Raw genomic sequence first — 18,519 nt, forward strand, 5'->3', positions numbered from 1 at the left:
AGCTTCGCTGCAGTTTTGCATTCCGAACAAGCCGAGGAAGATCTCAACCTTTTATTTGAATAACGTGGTATTTTTGTCGTCTACTTTGTTGTAACTCATGAAAATGTTATCAGCTCCTGCATGCCACTCTGAGTCCGAAGAGCTTTAAGTATGATGTATTTTCGTTTGTTTTTAGCTTGGCGTGTGCGATAAGCACGTATGTATATATACATATATATATGTCAACGATGTTTGGACATGAGTCACTCTTCAGCAACAGTGGTAGCAGTGGGCACACTGTGACATTTTGTGCCTTGTTGTATCAGTATGATCTTATATAACTTTGTTGACTACTTTTGAAAAACTTGAACCTTAGAAAGGAAACAACGAAGAAGCCCCAAGAGTAGCGGTTCGGTATCACAACAAGCGTCAAAATAAGTCCTTTCCAAATTGTTTCAACAATAGATTTCGGTGTTTGTGACAAAATGGGCCCTAAATACATTTCGGTCAGAGTTTGTTGGAATAGAACAGTCGATCGATACTTCAAATATTGCGAATGGAACTTTATTAAGCCACTCGTTCTTATTTACAGTGTTTCCTTGGCGTCTCTGACTAAACAAGTAATAAGTGTCACAGTTCATTTCCGTGATGAGGTCACAATCGTGGCAACGACTGGCACGAAGTTTTGAAGAGCTGTCTGCACTCGCCGTTCGTAAACCACAAGAAGTCACGCGCGATTGCTTGTCTTGGTAGGTGTTACAAGCCGAGCCGGAATTAGAGTATCACAAATTTTGCGAAGTCTCAGAAATCACATTAAAAAGGAATAAGTTGCTTGGACAAGTACAGAAACCACTTCTTGAGGAAGGATCAATATCTTAACACGATGACCAAAGCAATGCAAACTGCATACTGAAAGCCTAAACAGACTGAAAGGAAGTGATCGAGAAACTTTGAAAATTTTTCAATCTAATTATATTTTTGAACCAAGTACAGTGACTTGTTGTGTGTAAAGTAAAATAAAACTATCTTGCATGCCAACACTCAATTGTACGGTATATGCTGTGTGGTTATGGGTGGCCAATGGGTAATATTCCTTGGTAGATTTCAGTTGTCGACCATGATATCATATTATGAACACATGGAGTTGAAGATTATACCGGAAAAGACACAAAAAAGACTCTTTGAGTCTGAGAGCTTTAATTATGACGAATTTTCGTTTGTTTTCAGCATGACGTGTGCGATAAGCACGTAAGTATAAATACTTCGAGGTTAGAGAACATAACTCACTCTTTGGCGATAGTGGCGGCACACAGTAAGTATACTGAGACACTTAGTGCCTTGTCCTCTCATTAAGATAACTTTCTGTACTGCTTTTGGAAAAACTTGAACCTTAGAAAGGAAACAAAGGAGAAGCCCTAAGAGTAGTGGTTCGGTATCACAGCAAGCGTCAAAATAAGCCCTTTCCAAATTGTTTCAGTAGGCTTTCGATGATTGTGACAAAGTTTACCCGAAATGCATCTCGGTCAGAGTTTGTTGAAATAGAACAGTCGATCGATACTTCAAATATTGAGAATGGACCTTTATTAAGCTACTCTTTCTTGTTTACGGCGTTTCCGTGGCGTCTCTGACTAAACAAGTAACAGGCAGCATAGTTCATTTCCGTGATGAGGTCGGACTGGCACGAAGTTTTGAGGAGTTGTCTGAACTCGCTGTCAGTAAATCGAAAGAAGTCACGCACTGTTGTTTGTCTTGGCGGGTGTTACACGCTAAGCCGGAATCAGAGAATCATAACGTCTGCGAAGTCTCAGAAATCACATTAAAGGGGAAAAGTTGCTTTGACAAGTACGGAAACCATTTTTTGAGCAACGTATACGCTATTTTCAATAGTTTACTTTTGAGTGAAAACTCTAATGCCGAAAAATCAATATCTTAACTCGATGACCCTTGCAATACGAACTGCACGTTGAAAGCCTAAACCAGATTGAAGGAAACGATCGAGAACATTTGAAATCTTGTCAATGACATTGCATTATCTATTTATTTCGTCTTTTTATTAGAAACAAGTACAGCGATTTTTGTTTGTTTGTTTGTATATGTAAAGTTTGTTGAAATACAAAATATCTGGCATGCCAACACACAATTGTACAGTATATATTCTGTGTGATTATGGGTTGCCAATGAGTAGTGTTCCTTGGTAGATTTCAGTTGTCGACTATAACATCTGTCATTACATGAATAGAGACAATATTAAGCAATTCAACGTGATCTTTAGAGTAGGAGATGATACCGGAAAAGATACAAACGTTACAGCAAACGAAGTTTTCAATTATACGCTTTCCATACGTTCCTCATGATTCAAAGTTGTTGATTGCGGTATTCAGTTATTTTATCCCATTTCATTGAACAGGTTGCTAACCGACACGAATGGTTAACCTTAATGATATGATGAATATGATAGTACAGACATCTGAAATTGTCAGGAAAAAAACCTAAATCTAAAAGTTCATTATGACGACTTCAACGGTATAAGTTTTTTGTTTCACAGTGATGCTGTCTTTGACCTACTATTTTCAAAAACGCCTGCCCGCACGTCTACCAGTATGCCCTTTGTCAGTTAATTAGGCAATTAGTCAGCGTAGATCTCTCTATTTTTCATCATTATCCCAGTCGTGCCTGCCCTTCCTCACCTCTGGATAAGAACTATTGTGTATTATATAGCCGTATGAGACTAGTGTGTAGAATGTCACGTACAGTGTTACCAATGATGATATGGCCAAAACAGAAAAGTCAAGCAGCAGCACTACAAGATGTAACTAGGAATTCTGGACAAAGATTGAGCATGTGACATTTTGACCATGTTGTGTGATTGGTATTGGACAAACATGTCAGAGAGATCTAGACATATTTGATGATTGATGAGCGTATATCATGCGTCTGAACAGGCCCAACCCATATTTTACTGCGCGCATGACCATCTATTCGATGCATTTATTACCTCAGCACCGTGGTTACAAAATCAAAACGAGCCGGTCGTATTTTTTCTGATGCACTCCTTGCTCACCTTTTATAAGGTAATAAAACGAGAATAAAGATTAGAAGGCGAAAAATGAATGTCACTGGTCCACCTGTTTGTTGGGATGAGTCACTGTCTTCCAAATTCAGATTCACCTTATCATCTGACCAGCGGCTGACTTCACAAGATATTGGCATATTCGGATTTCTGTATTCTCACTAGTCCTGTTCCTTTTCATTATCCCTGTTTCTCTCTGATTTCCTTGTAGTTTTGACCAGTATCTGCTTGACTGTCTATTTCCTTTCAAATATATCCATCGTTCTGTCTATCTGTCTGTCAGTCTATCTTTGTTGTTTGTCTAGTGCATGCATGCCTGCGTATTTTTCCTTGACATTCCTCGTTTCTATGCACACCTCGTAGCCCTCAAGTCCAAGTTCTTTTACCTCACAGAGAGCGAATTCTATGTATTTATCTGTGACGTAGAAAATTGTAGTCTGTTGCCAACCATAGTCTTGCAGCAACAGCTATGATGAGTGATAATAAGCGTCCTTTGAAAGGATAACAGTTGAGAAATGAGTTCCGTTTACTGTCATATGTAATATTTTGACGGGGCATATGATGTAATCTGACCACCAGCCACAGTGTTTACACCACTCAACATGCCAGATTAACCATGTGGCAACTATGATTAACTCCGGGCTACAAGGGGCTAAAGGCCAAAATTTAACTACAATAAACTGGATAAGGACAGTAATTATTAGCACAAAGGCCAGGTCGTCATGTAATCAATCTCCGTTCACAGGTAGAGGCATATTTGATTACGCCCGCCTTTCTAGTTTACACAGCTCTCTGCAAACTTGCTGATTTCTCGATAACGGAAAGAAAATAAAAACGAACAGTATCTCTAATAGGTAGTTCACCAGTCACCACAATTTTCATTTAGCTCTAACTCAGGCACGCTGTATTTATTCTGTACACTCAATGCCCTGAGTTTGATCTTTGCCTGTTAGAATTCATTGAATCGTGACTTCGTATGTTCGGTCATCAATCGAATTAATCGTGACTGTTACGTTTCTGTGTTTCATAACTGATTGGCTTTGCTAGTTGAGGAGTTAAAATCATGATTACAACAAATGTACCAGGTGCACTTATTATTTATGGCTTTGTATATTTGATTTTCTTACATGGAGACTTGTCAGCTACTTCACGGGTCCGGGTAGAACACACGCGACGCGTACTAAGCATATGCTCCCTAAACCCCATTAGCGAGGATGAGGGCCAACGTTTGACAGAGACAGCAAGATAGCATACCCATCGACGTCAGTAAAGAGCATCGCCGTAATTGATTTTATTTCTTTGCTCTTAAAATGGGAGAGACTTGTACTTGTATGAATAGTATAAAATGGTGAAGAATCCGGGTAACTGTTTCGCTGCGCTGATCACCAGCAAGCATAGTCACGGGTCACGAACTAGACTAGTTCTGATCGAACTATTTCCGTGACCTCACCAGATATTTGCTAACGTTTACTTCCTTTACATGTATATTTTTATCTGGTGAAATAAATTCAATTCAATTCAATAGTCTAGCACATGTTTTTCGAATGCTTTGAAAACTGAAACTAAACAATATTCTTACAATTTTTTCCCTGAATTATCAGTCGCAAAAATATTCCTACGAAGTGTGGACCGAACTGAGGGCAATAGATATTTTGCATTGCAAATTCTGATTGACGTTAAGTTGATCTTTGGTATCGCACGTAGACGTTACATACGCCTACGCGGCAAAGTTTTGAAGTTCAGCACAACGATTACATACCCAAAAATTATTGTACCTCAATGAGAGGCATGATAAAATGACTCCCAACTTTTAACATTCTGAAAATACATGACGTACACAGACAAGACAAACATGCCGATAATGTGGAGATACACCATAATCACTGGACTTCATCTCTTCTGTGTAAAACCCACCAAGACAAATATTTTTGCGTTTCCTTAAGTACTAAAGTGGTTGATGAGTTTCCAATGGATTGTTTATAGACGACGCTGACAGGTTAAAACACGTAAAGTCTACATAAATTCCCAACGCTACTATTTTTGCAACTGATCTCAACCATATTAAGCTAACTCTACCAGAGTCGTTTAAAGGGATTGTCCAAAAAGCAGCAAATTTAACAAACCGGCTTTTTGAATGGCAATTTAGGTCTATGCTAAATTTTGGCACTTCACTTCTCATTGGGCGAGGACTGAATTCTTTTCGGTTTTGATGAGGTTTGGTGGTGAATCTGAAGAACCTCTTAAAAATCTTCGGCCTAATTGTTGGAAGCCAGCGTCTGCAGTAAAACAAAGATTTGCGCATGCACTCTGATTCTATGAGAACGATTTTAAATGATAAAAATATTCTACGCGACTTACAAGAGGTTTAAATCCGACTTGATTTGTGAATGTTCAGAGTCGTGCATTGTGTGAGACAACTAGTGAACATATAGGGCACTGGAGTTGTCTGCACGTCAACGCAAATTTACACCGGGAGGTGTTTGAAACGAATAAACTCTTCGGCCAACAGAAATTGCAGAAACATTTCAGGATTCAATAATTAGATCTCAATTGAGATATCATATTGAAAAAAATCACAAAAATCCGGAGGGGTTTAGGGGATTCAAGTATGCATACGGATAGCCTATACTGGTGGGTTATTGTAACACGAAGACTGAGACCGGAAAATGTACTGCCAAGATAGCACACACGTCATTCGAAAAATTCCCCCGAAAATGAGATATCATTATGAGTAGTGTGTACGAGTATGAAAATACATGAAAACAATCTACTGACCATTAAAACGCAATGTGCATCAGGCATAACATTCTCAATCGGTAACATCCGGCTGACACCAAATAACAACAACGACAAATATGAGCGGTTCTTGGTGTTCACAAACGAAGTTCGTGTTCCCTTTTACGAGTGATGACGTATGTAAACTTGACGATTGCATATTGGGTTTTAACAGATTGTATTATGCTAGGTTGGATCGGGAGAATCGGTTAGATAAGTTCCTTGGTGCGGCTAATCTATGAACGTTTCTCACGAGTGAGTCTCATAACACGACAGTTTCCTTCTAGACGGTGCATAAATTGTGATATCTTTTCGTGGTCTCGTAATCTTAAACCAAGGCAAATAGTATGAATCGCATTTCGGCAGTTTTAGGTCAGTTTTTTTTTTCACACGAAGTCACGGCAGTACAAAGTATTTTCATATAGAGTAATCATATTTTGGTTCATCAGGCATGATAATTCAAGAGAGGATGTTTCTGAAAGTTTACTACTACTCACAACACCAACACGTGTATGGTGGGACTGTGAAGGAACTGTGATCGGATAAGCATTTCTGATCAGTGCATTTATTTGGAAACAGGTTTGACGGACAGCCGTCTTTAAGTCATTGGAGGCCGCTTCTCACCATCTTGACAATCAATGGTGCAAATAATCGCATGGAAATTATGCCAAAGCCATATCCGCTATAAAGTATTGCTTTGATCGCTAACGTTATGATCATATTTACGACAGCGACTTACAAGAGCAGCCGCGCCAGTATATGCTATCCATGCATTCTTGAATTCCCCCTCAAATCCGCAATATTTTTCAGAATTTTTCAATGTTAAATTTCAGTGGAGATCAAATCATTTAACCCTGAAAATGTTTCTACGATTTCTGTTCGCAAAAAAGTGACACGCAAAGGATACTCGTTTCAAACGCCTCCGGTTGTAAATGTGCCTTTGGCGTGCAAACGACTCAAGTGCCCGATATTTGCTCGTTGTCTCACCCAGCGCGTCGTTTGTGTCTGGAAATTCATAAATCAAGTCGGATTAAAACCTCCTGCAAGTAGACTATTTATTTGTATATGTTGATCACTATAGGTTCCTCAGCTTTCACGTGTGTGTATTCTTGTCTCATTGCTCGAGGCCTTCCATGCTTATCTCGGCAGATGTGCACTCCCGTCGACAAGTCAACAGCCGCTCTGCTGTCTCTGTATAACCATATGTTGCACACCCCAAAGACAGAAAAACAAAGCAAACGGCGAAACACATTTTTAGGAAGGCGTAACAGTATCGTTCTAGTTGAGTTTCTCTCCTTATTGTAAGCATAGACAAGATTAGCAAGTATCTCGCTCCTGCTGCCCATGCTCAAAGATTGTTTATCTATCAGTAAAGCAAAACGACTCTGATTTACATGAAACATCTTTCAAATAAAATTTCTTTCCAAATTGAACATACAAAGGATATCAAACAGGAGGAGGGAGTCGATCGGAGGCAAGTGCAAATTGTTCCTTTGTAATTACCGTAACATTAAGCTCATTTCTTTTCTCACCGTCGGCAATACACGGGCTCGTATTGTGTAGACTGGCGAAATCCGGTATTTTCGGTAAAAATACAAGTACTTTAATGGGACCTTACGACCTGACTTAACACCATAAAACACATTTTCGGTTATCCGACTCAGTCATGGGGAGTGAAAATAGGTCGATGCTATCGATACGATTGATCGGGTTTTTAACACTGTGCGGTGTGTGTGTATGTGTGACGCTGAGCGAAACGATTGCTATTTTTTGCTAGATATAATAGATGAACAGGATAAATATTTCCAAAGGACAATGAAACTGTCTTCGTTTGTTTTCTGTGCCACAAAACAACTAAAATCAGTCCGTATGTAAATGATGTCATTATAGTTGACATAATGTCAAACTCCACCTTCCTGTACCATCCAGCGATGTTTGCTATTTGCGAGCACACCTGTTAGCTCGTTAGCACAATTTCTGCTGGAAGCAGAACAAGCGGACTTTGAATGTGTGTTTAACAGGTTCCTCTGTTTCAGAGTTCCGATCAAGACAATTGAGATCCCGAAACAGGATTAAATTTGCTGACGAAAACAATGGTCACATAAAGCTGTTTGGTTTCTTATAAGAATATCGACAAGTGGCGCACAACGATGGCGAAGGGGCTGCTCATGGTTGAGCTAGCACGGACTTGCATTCTTATGTTATACCTGTATAAATGAATCTTACTAAAGCAGAGTTCTTTTCCCTGTTGAGGAACCAAGGAAAGATTTATGGACCAAGAACTTTGTGAGCGAGCACCTTACATAAAATTGCTAGCAACATGTGCTATATTCATGTTGATTTTTTCGTCATGGGACATGTTACTCACACCTTGAACCCTAAATTGCAAACTTTCGCTAACGCTTTCCGCGAGGACATGTTGAATCATGTGTTTCCAGGAGCAATCGAAAGGAAAAATCAGATGTCATTGTCAAGCTTGCTGATATTTAATTAAGATAGTATGCCCCTCAAAAGTGAAAGACTTAACTTTTGTTCAAACTTTCCTCAAAGAATGATTCTCTTTCAAAATCAAGCATAAAAATAAGAGGTCACCATGAAAATTTTGATACCAGAGAAACAAATTACACAAGATTTACCGATATTTGAAATTCAAAATGGCCGCCATCCCTGTGTTAACTCTGTGGAGAAAAAACATCGATTTTCGAAAACTAAGCCGGTGAAAAAATTTTCCTTCACAAATCCTACACTAAGAGCTTTAAAATGAACCCCCAAGTGATAGATCAGAAAAGAATTGAAAAAGTTCGAGAGTCCTAATATATGTCCCCGACTGGCGGGTTTTACCTTCAAAAACTAAACTGGTTGCTATTCCCTGACTTGACTCTAGGGAGAAAATGAAATTTCCGATTTTCCCGTAAACAGGACGGATAAAACTTTATTTGGCCCAAATACTTCAGAATGGATAGATTGCGCTCGAACAGTTCACTGGAAAAAAGATTGTAAAAACTCCAGGGTCAGAAAATCTGACCCAGAAGCGCATACTACCGTGACTTTGAATTTAAGATGGTACGTATCTCAAACTTGAAGGTTTTAAACTTTTACTCAAGTTCGTTCAGATACAGTAACTCAGCCCCTTGAAAATCAAGAATAAAAATCAGGTGCTACAGAAACAAATTACCCATAATATTTACCGACAATTGAAATTCGAAATAGCCACCGTCCCCGCGTTAACACTATGGAGGAAAAATAAAATTTTCGATTTTCACAAAAATAATTCGATGACAACTTTATTCACCCACAAGCTTCAAAATGAACCCCCACAAGTGGTAGACAAAGCGAATTGTAAATGTTTGAGAGTCCGAATATCTGTTCCCGAAGCGCATTCTACCTTAAAACATCGCTAAAATCATTCGACACGAGACTTACATAGAAAAACGATTTAGGCTGAGGATGTGCTAATTTCTTGCATCTTCTAACGACACATTTTCAAGATCTTAAATATTTATCAGTTCCTTAACTCTCAAGACGATATTTTCAGCAGTGTTGTTTTATCAATTTGACTTATATCAACAGTTACAGAAGATGCTATCGATAACGTGATGAGTAACGTAATGGCGTGTATTTACCCCAGGGTGAGTTTCTACATAGACTGGATTTGACCCAGGCTAGAGCAACCCACGCGATGTAAGGCGATAACAGTCATCTTTCGGTATTTAGAGCTGTCGAAAATGATTAATATAGCGTCAGCGATAGTCACACATATCCATTTGATGTAGTCCTTTTGCCCCGATCAAAACCTTTAGCAAGTGCTTCGAGGGTGTATGGTCTCACAATTGTGTACAATCTAGAAGTTAAACCTCGTTTTTTGGCTACAGTTTTGGGGCTATCTACCTATCAAGTCTTTAGTTGTTCATCTAAATTCTGCGACGTATCTATCACTCCTGGAATCGATGTGTATCACGTTACGTAAGTGCTATGCCCCAAATATCGGCAGAAACAAAATGGAATGTCGACAATTTTCTCATGGATTAATAACATCCTGATAAATTGCTGGAGCGATGGTTACTCAGTTATTTATTGGTTTAATTTATAAACTGGCCCTCAAGATTTCACTGCTGTTCAGAGCAACATTACTTGATAATTTGTTTTGTAGAAATACAGAGTTTTTAGAGTACTTGAAAGTGCTAACTGAATAGTGACAAAATGCTCATTGATGACACTGTAAAAATTCCTCGTTCGGGTAATGATCTAACAGGACTTGATATAACAAATAACAAGCCTTAATAATCTACATAAGACTGAATACTTATTGTTCATGTATTGAGAAGATATATAGGACCATATTGCAGTAAAAACCCTCCTCAGACATATGAACAAACAATGGTTCAGTTTTCATGATTTAGCTCAAAGCTAATCCCGACTCATTAGAAAGGACTAAGAAGGTTTATCGTTTAAATAATACCTTTAATTCGTATATTTATTTTTCTTTCACTTTTGTGCGAGTTTCTACTTTAACTTGTCAGCTCGTTTAAAAAAATACCCCTGGGCGCCGCATTTATTGCGCTCATCAGTATTCCCTGGATATCAGTCTTGGCAGGTTAGTAAACTTTGGGATTCAATTTTGAGAAAAGGTGGGTTAACAGTCTTTACTTTCAAACGCCATCGGTGACGCTTGGGATCCTTCAATTCATCACGTCTGGACAACTTAATCTTCAGCTTTATGTTACTAAGGCAATGTTAGACCGCACAATCTAATGCATGCTTTCTTACACGTACGTACTGTCATTCTATTTTTGGAACAAGACGTTCGTCATCCTATTAAGGTAGTATACACCTCGAAAGACTTAAACTTTTATTCAAACTTTCCTTAAGGAATCTTTCAACCATTCTCTTTCAAAATCAAGAATAAAAATCGGGGGGTCATCGTGCAAATTTTGGTACTGTAGAAACAAATTACTCAAGATTTACCGACATCTGAAATTCAAACTGGCCGCCATTCCTGTGGTAATTCTGTGGAGAAAAAATAAAGTATCGATTTTCCAAAAACTAAGACGGTAAAAATTTTTCTTATACCAAGAGCTTGAAATGAACCCCCACAAGCGATAGATTAGAAAAGAATTGGAATAGTTTAAGACTTCAAATATCCGTCGTCGAGGCACATTCTACCTCACAATTATGTCCATATCTTTTTCTATTAAATTCTATGGTATCCGTGGTTTAACTTGAAAAACTCTTCTTTTGTATTAAGTATCTTTTATGTTTTACCTTTGTCTAATTTTAACCTCATTCCATCAGTGCAATGATATTCTCTCTCATGGAAATTGACGCACTACGGCACCCTCACTGGAATAGTGAAGCAAAATTGAAAAACATTAAAATTGTAGACGCAAACTTCGCCACAAAGAATGAAATGATATAAAATTTGCAATTAAATGTAGGTGATTGAGTCTGACGAAATCAAACTCGTGATAACAGAAGCTTAAATGCATGATTAGATAAAACACGACAAAATACCGACCAGGCATGGTGAAATAGTCTACTTACATTGAGCAGGCGTGAAACAGCATACAAAAATACGGATTTGGGCGTGATTCTAAAAGGGACGAAGTCGGCCATTTTTCATGAATTTTGTTTGATGCAAGATACTACTTATTGTTTGACATGTTGAAAGATACTGAATGAATGGGTGACCATGGATATATTGGACCCAGGTTTTGGACAAATTATATGAAACCATGGCCAAAACGAATTAATGCTCATGACCATTAATTCATTTTCGCTATGGTTTCATTTAATTTGTCTAAAACCGGCGTCGAATATATGCATGATCACCCATTCATCCAGTATCTTTCAACATGTCAAACAATATAAGTAGTATCTCGTATCACACAAACTTCACGTAAAATGGCCGACTTTTGTCCTTTAACTTGTTAAGTGGTGACACAACGGAAATAGAACCACTCACTTCGAAGCGAACGAAATGCGTACAGGACCCCTCTTTGTACGCATAGCCCTCCTCGGCTTGTGGATCAGTACACTGGTTTTATGAGAGAACATCACCATTTACATAACTTTAACATCAAAATTCTTTACTTTGAAATCTCGAAATCAAAATGTATCTTAATTCGAATACTAGCCATACAGTTTGGAAGACGAGAAAGGCAGTTTGTAGCCTCGGGAAGTTTCAAATTTATGGAGCGGTAAGAAGTGAACATTTTTGCGCCGAAGGCGGCTGAAAATACAGTACTCGAACTTGTGAAGCAGGTGGTCTCTTAGAAACGGCGCAATGTAAAGTTTGCAGGTTTCCTTTTATGCAACCGGACTATCTTTCGCGTGTTTGTTTCTGCCCTGGACGTACAAATGTAACGCTCTCTCATTGCCACCAAGGTCGCAAATGTTATCTGAATGCAGACAATCGTGTCATCTCTGTTCTATGATGTCCTCCAGTACGAACTTCGGATTGCCCGTAGTTCAGTCGGTGACAGGCCACGGTGTAACGTTGCTCGGTGGAGCTGAGCAGAACTGAAATGTTAACGAGTTCCCGCACCCTACAGAAGCCATTACGCGCCAATTATTGAAGTTTGAGTCAATGAGGAAGTCATTTGCGGAACGAGATCAGACTCCGGTATTTATGTTAGAATATGGTAAATGGAGAAAGATGTGAGCAAATACTGCCTTTTAGTAGTAGAGTAGATGATATACACAACTTCAAAATGCAGGAACTTACGTTTCAGGTGTCCCTCTCCAGCCCACCTTGTAACACCAATTTCTAGAATGCTCTCACTCGTTTTATCGTCGTATCGGGCACGGTTACGATTGTCAGTGATATTGGAGGTCAATGTCGATCACGGTATCGGTCGACGCATTCCACCTTCCTGAGATACGGGTCGAGGTACCTTGGACGAGGAACGCAGGCCGACGCACATACCATACCGCACCGCTACGTTTTATTGCCTGCACTGTATTGAGCTCGCATAAATCCGGGTTGACACTACGGATTTTTCAGAATTCATTGTAGAATAGGTCAAGTATTACCAGATTTCATTCGTTAGAGCCAGTTAAATCTTGGCCGACCAAGATAAAGGTGCGAGGGTAAAATGCACGTAAAGGAAAACCTGTAAAAATGTACAGTCTTACTCGCACCCAGAATCCACCTTTTCTGTATGATCGAAAAAGGAACCTCCGATGGTGTTAACGATAAAGATTTGCCTGCATTTTGAATTTAAAATACCAGTATAAAACAAACGGCCTGGGTCTGCTAGCTCTTAGTTTGGTTATCTAATCTGCATCAGATTAAGTTGGGCTCATACGCTGGTTGTTAAAAAGGATTGGCCTCGTGCAGTGACAAACATTGAACGCATTTTGATACTATTTTGATACAACTAATATATTTCACAACGACCTAAAACCTTAAAGGCGCCCTTCTCAATCCCTGGTTCTCGCATTAGCGAATGTGTCAACAGCCCATTAACAGTTGGTCATTCTTTTGTTTTCTATTGAATATTTTATCAAGTAAATAATATTTATACTAGATAAATCTGATAATTGAGTGGGGGCTTTAACTCTATTTAAGAGGATAACGTTGCTATCCTTAGTACGAATCTAAACATGTATTGATCATCAAAACGTTGCTCCTATCTCCTTTCTGGGTCACAATTAGACAAAACTAAATACGGATGAGATAATGATTACGATATATACCAGAAATTACTTCTGTCTAGTTTTTGGCGTTGAGTCTCTCGGTAAAGTGTGAGTAGGTCAGTAAAATGCAAAGCAAACATCGCCTTATACACATACGACAAAGAAAATACTATGACCTTTTGACTTTAATACTATGGATAGAAGATACCGCTGCAGACAGAAATTGTGGAAAGATCCGAATTTATCGTGGCCGATTTATCGCCCACAGAAACCTTCAAAACTTTTCATCTAACAAGACGAAATGGCTTCCAATGTTTACTCCACACATATCAGTGCACTTAACCCTTTGAGAGTTCATATTTTCGCGCCAAAATTTTAGTGCAACATTTTACCAATTTTTATGAATTTTTCTGTAATTTCTTTGATAATACTGGACCAAACGGACATCACAGTTCATTTCGTACAGTTTTTCATCAAAATGTTGGCCAAAATCTGAAAAACTGACTAGGGTATATTTATAAAAACGACAAAGATTGACTATGGCACACTTGCTACCTTGACTACACGAGGATTACTCAATGTAAAATTGTACACTCACCCGTTTGTTTTCAGATCCATAACCGGCATTTCTCGTCGTGGCGAAAGGGCATATTTTCTAAAAGGAGCGCATACCGATTCACAGAGCAGCAGAGATTCAAGGTATGATCTAACACTGAGATGATGAAGTTCTGCACTCCACACATAACACCTTAAATCTCTGAATAAGTTGATCATTTACCAATATTAATGTAAAGGTGTCCTTTTCTTACAAAACAAACTACTTTATTCGTACATCTTACATTTTTGCATCTACTCGGAAGCTATTTCAGCAAAGTTCTAAGAACTAGTCAAATGCTGGAACTTGTTTGAAACCCGGATAAATTCTTCTCCTGTCATTTCCGGGATACACGCAGAGTAAAATCTATTAAGGGTAGCTCTTATACGTCACAGTTATATGTACCTCGGCCTAATTTGACAGAGTCATCGTTTAAGAAACATCTTTGCGTTGAGTTGTTTACAAAATTACCCATGTCATTTCCACGTACAACACATTGGGTGTATCCGTCGGAAGTCAAAATCAATACAGACAGTGTTTTTATATTTCGGCGCTAACAAATGAAACGTAAGTAAGATTTTGACAGTTTAGCTGTTCCGTGATCACAGTGTGTACATAAGAGGTTTCAGACAATTTCAGAGAAACTTTAACACTTTCTCAAAACAAACGACTTTCGAGAGATTTGTGTACAACACGATTGGAACTAATTTGGGATAATTGGATGGTGAAGTAATGTCGATTTGATCTACAAATGTTATCTCATCTGCTTTCCTTTCTACAATATACACTTCTTTTTATGAGTAATTTGCAATATTGCAACATTCAGCTATGTGGCATCTAACACTTTTGAGAAATTTGCAAAATATGAAAATCCAATTATCCCAAATTAGTTCCAATCGTGTTAATACTTATGTATGTGTTATATCGGTGCTTATATATCACCTATCAAACTTGTCAATCTGTCCTTAAACGAGACGAATCAACTTGCCAAGCTCACAGAAAATATTTGACTGCTCTGGAGGCACATAAGTTCCCCATCAGATTTAACTGAAGTAAAATGTCCTTAGATTGTTTTAAATCAGAAAGATATGCCACATAAAACAGTATGTCCGTTTCGACGAAATGCCCGCCAAAAACATCCGTTGACGGCATGACACGTGCTACCATAAATACATGCAGATCATATGAGGCATTTTAAACTATCCCGTTTGTTTTGAGTTCGAAAATCTGTATTTCTCGACATGGTAAAAGGCTTTTTTTTCAATCAGGCTAAGGTTCAGGCAGTGATTGTAAGCGTAGAATCCTGCAATCCTCGGCATGACGCGTTAAAGTTCTGAATAAATGGCGATCATTTTTATCTCGTGCGAGACGCGTTGAACTTTGCAATGCGCCCATTGAAACAACTTGTGCTCTGTTCTTATCCCACTCCAAGATCGATATCAATCAGACTCTGTGGATGATGCGATGCTGACATGTACCTGACACTATTTCAACGAAATACTCATGGGCCCTGTCTTTCGGTTTAGTTTGAGTCAGTCATTTGAGTGTAAAGCCAAACATCGCTTCACATCCTTTAACAATATAGAAAACAGTATCATTTCATTGTGACTGTATCACTGTGCATACACGATGTCGTTGCAGACAAAAAACAATGTATGGTCCCATTTATCGTGACTAATTTATTGTCCATCAAAACCTTTCAAACTGTCCTTTAACTAGACCTCCAGAACTTCCAAAGTTTACACAATATATCTGACTGCCCTTCAAGAGGCATACTTCTGATTAGAGTAAAATGAAAGTAAAGTGTCCAGATGTTTTAAACGAACACAAAGATTTTCTAGGGTTAAATCAAAAAGATAAACACATCAAATGTTGAATGCCATATCAGAAATATGTCCGTTTAATTTTGACGTGTACACCAAAGACCCGACAAAGCCGTATGACATGTGCTACCGTGAATACACGAGGATCACATAATGTAATATTTTACACTCACCTGTTTGTTAGGAGATTGACAACCAGTATCTCGTCACGGTAAAGGGACGTATCTCCTAAACCAAGCAAGGACAGATTCACACATACAAGTAGCGATTTAGGCGGTGGTCGTGGGCGCAGATAAAGAAACCCTGCAATCCTCTACATGATGCGTTAAAACTCTGAATAAGTTTATCGTTACCGATATTAATGTGAACGTGTCCTTCTTATCGAAAAACAAATCAGCGGATTTCTGATATCATACATTTTCGCGGTTATTCGGAAGCTGTATGTTTTTTGTTTAGCGACGTTTAATATTTAAGTTATTCTCCAGTCAAGTTCTAGGAACTAGTCAATGATGGAAGTTGTTTATCTGGGCAAATCCTGGTTTTCTCCACGGATTTCCTGGTTAATGGCCGCATGAAATTTGTAAAGGGTAGATTTTAGTTATTTTTTTAAATTGTATTCACTTCTTCATCTAACAGGCGAACTCCCAATTACAGGATGAGGTACCCATAATCACTACCTACGAATATTTTCTGCAATGAAATGTAAGTAAGATTTAGACAGTTTGGCTGTTTCGTGATCAGAGTGAGTACATAAGAGGTTTCAGACAGTTTCTGAGAAATTTTAAAATTTTCTCAAAATATACGGTTTCGAGAGATTTGTACAAGCATTAACATACTTATGTATATTTTAAATCGGTGCTAATATATTGTCTATCAAACTTTTCAATGTGTCCTTTAACAAAACAATTCGCCATGCTGACAGAAAATATCTGACTGCTCTTAAAGAGGCATATAAGTTCCTCATCATATTAAACTGAAAGCAAGGTGTCCTTAGATTGTCTTAAAACAGAAAGATATACCACATAAAATATACCACAATATGTCCGTTTCAATGAAATGCCCGCCAAAAAATTCCTTGACGACATGACAGGTGCTATCATAAATACATGCGGATCACATGTGACATTTTAAACTAGCCCAGCTGTTTTCAGATCGAAAATCTGTATTTCTCGACATTGTAAAAGGCGTTTTTCAATCAGGCAAAGGTTCAGGCAATGATTGTAAGCGTATAGATAAAGAAATCTGAGATCCTCGGCATGACGCGTTAACATTCTGAATAAGTTTAGCATTAGCGACATAAATGTCAACTTGTCGTTATTGCAGAAAACATTGAACAGGTTCGTGACATCATACATTTTCGCAGTTACAGGTGCAGCCAACGGAGCTATTCATCGAAAAAGCTGTTCCAGGAGCAAGTTTTGAGGGCAGGGGAAATTTTATTTTTGCTCGGGCAGGGGACATGTTTTTAAGTGGCAGGGGAGCAAATTTTAGTTTTTTTTGTAGGGCAGGGCAGATATCGGTTGATTGTTCTGGGGACAGGGCTTGGCGAAAAACGAGGAGAGGGGAAGCTACTTTTAAAACGGGGACAGGGGAAGTTGAGCCATGGTGTTTCGGGGATGGGGACACAGGGCAAGTACTTATAACTTTTTATGTCTGCAGGGGAAATGGAATGACAAAATTTTGAGGGGAATTTTTTCAAGGGCAGGGGAAATCGGCAAGTTTTTTTCGCCACAGGGCAGGGGAGCTTCAAAACTTCACAGTGGGGAGGGGAAAACGGCAAAAATAAGTGGGGAGTGGGTAAAAATGAAGTTTGAGTGCGGGAGGGTAGGTCGAAAAATTTTTAGTGGGAGGGCAAATTATGAACAGCTAATTAATTACCCTCTTGACTTAAAATTAGTCAGTTCACATTGCTTGCCATACACAATATACTGAGGACCCCTTTAAAAGTACATTGTTCGTTGGCTGCACCTGCAGTTACTCAGAAGGTATATTTTTAGTAAAGTATAATGTTCCAGTTATTCTGCAGTGCAGTTCTAGGAACTAATCCAATGAAGGTAGTTGTCTAAAACTGGCTAGAACAAACCCGGGCTCAGCTGTCTCCACGGATTTCCTGGACATAGGCCTCATGAAACTTGGCAGTGATAGATTTAACATGACACTGTTGACTGTACCTCGCCTTACTTTGACAGTCTGATCAGTTAACAATCTTCTTTGTTGCGTTGCACGCCATTTCCCCGTAAACACATAGGTGTGTCAGTCTGAAATCAAAATCAGTACGTCCTGTATAGTGTTTTAATTATGGCGATCGACGAATATTCATGTAATGAAGCACAAGTGAGATTCAGACAGCTTGCTTGTTACGTCATTAAGGTAGTATGCGCCTCCAAAGTGAAAGACTTAAACTTTTGCACAAACTTTCCCAAACGAATCTTTCAAACATACTCTTTCAAAATCAAGAATAAACTCAGGCATCACCGTGCAACTTTTGGTACTGTACAAACAAATTACCAAAGATTTGACGATATTTGAAATTCAAAATAGCCGCTATCCTTGTGTTGACTCTATGGAGAAAAATAAAATTTTCGATTTTCGAAAAACTCTGACAGTGAAAAGTTTTCTTACACCAAGAACTTTAAAAT

General features: G+C 38.6%; 1 protein-coding gene across 3 annotated transcripts in view; it reads right to left on the reverse strand.

The window, feature by feature from the left end:
• LOC139114250 (rho family-interacting cell polarization regulator 1-like) overlaps positions 1 to 14,183 on the reverse strand; it is a 30,551-nt gene extending 16,368 nt beyond the window's left edge. The window contains exon 1 of one of the 3 annotated variants that reach the window (XM_070675832.1): positions 14,061 to 14,183. In XM_070675832.1, coding sequence (XP_070531933.1) covers positions 14,061 to 14,089 — 29 coding nt within the window. In that variant the 5' untranslated portion in view covers positions 14,090 to 14,183. The remainder of the gene's footprint in view (positions 1 to 14,060) is intronic. The other 2 variants (XM_070675831.1, XM_070675830.1) reach the window with 2 other exon arrangements.
• Positions 14,184 to 18,519: the final 4,336 nt, after the last annotated feature.

Source organism: Ptychodera flava, chromosome 16, assembly GCF_041260155.1.
Source record: "Ptychodera flava strain L36383 chromosome 16, AS_Pfla_20210202, whole genome shotgun sequence".
In the NCBI taxonomy this organism is placed as follows: Eukaryota; Metazoa; Hemichordata; class Enteropneusta; family Ptychoderidae; genus Ptychodera; species Ptychodera flava.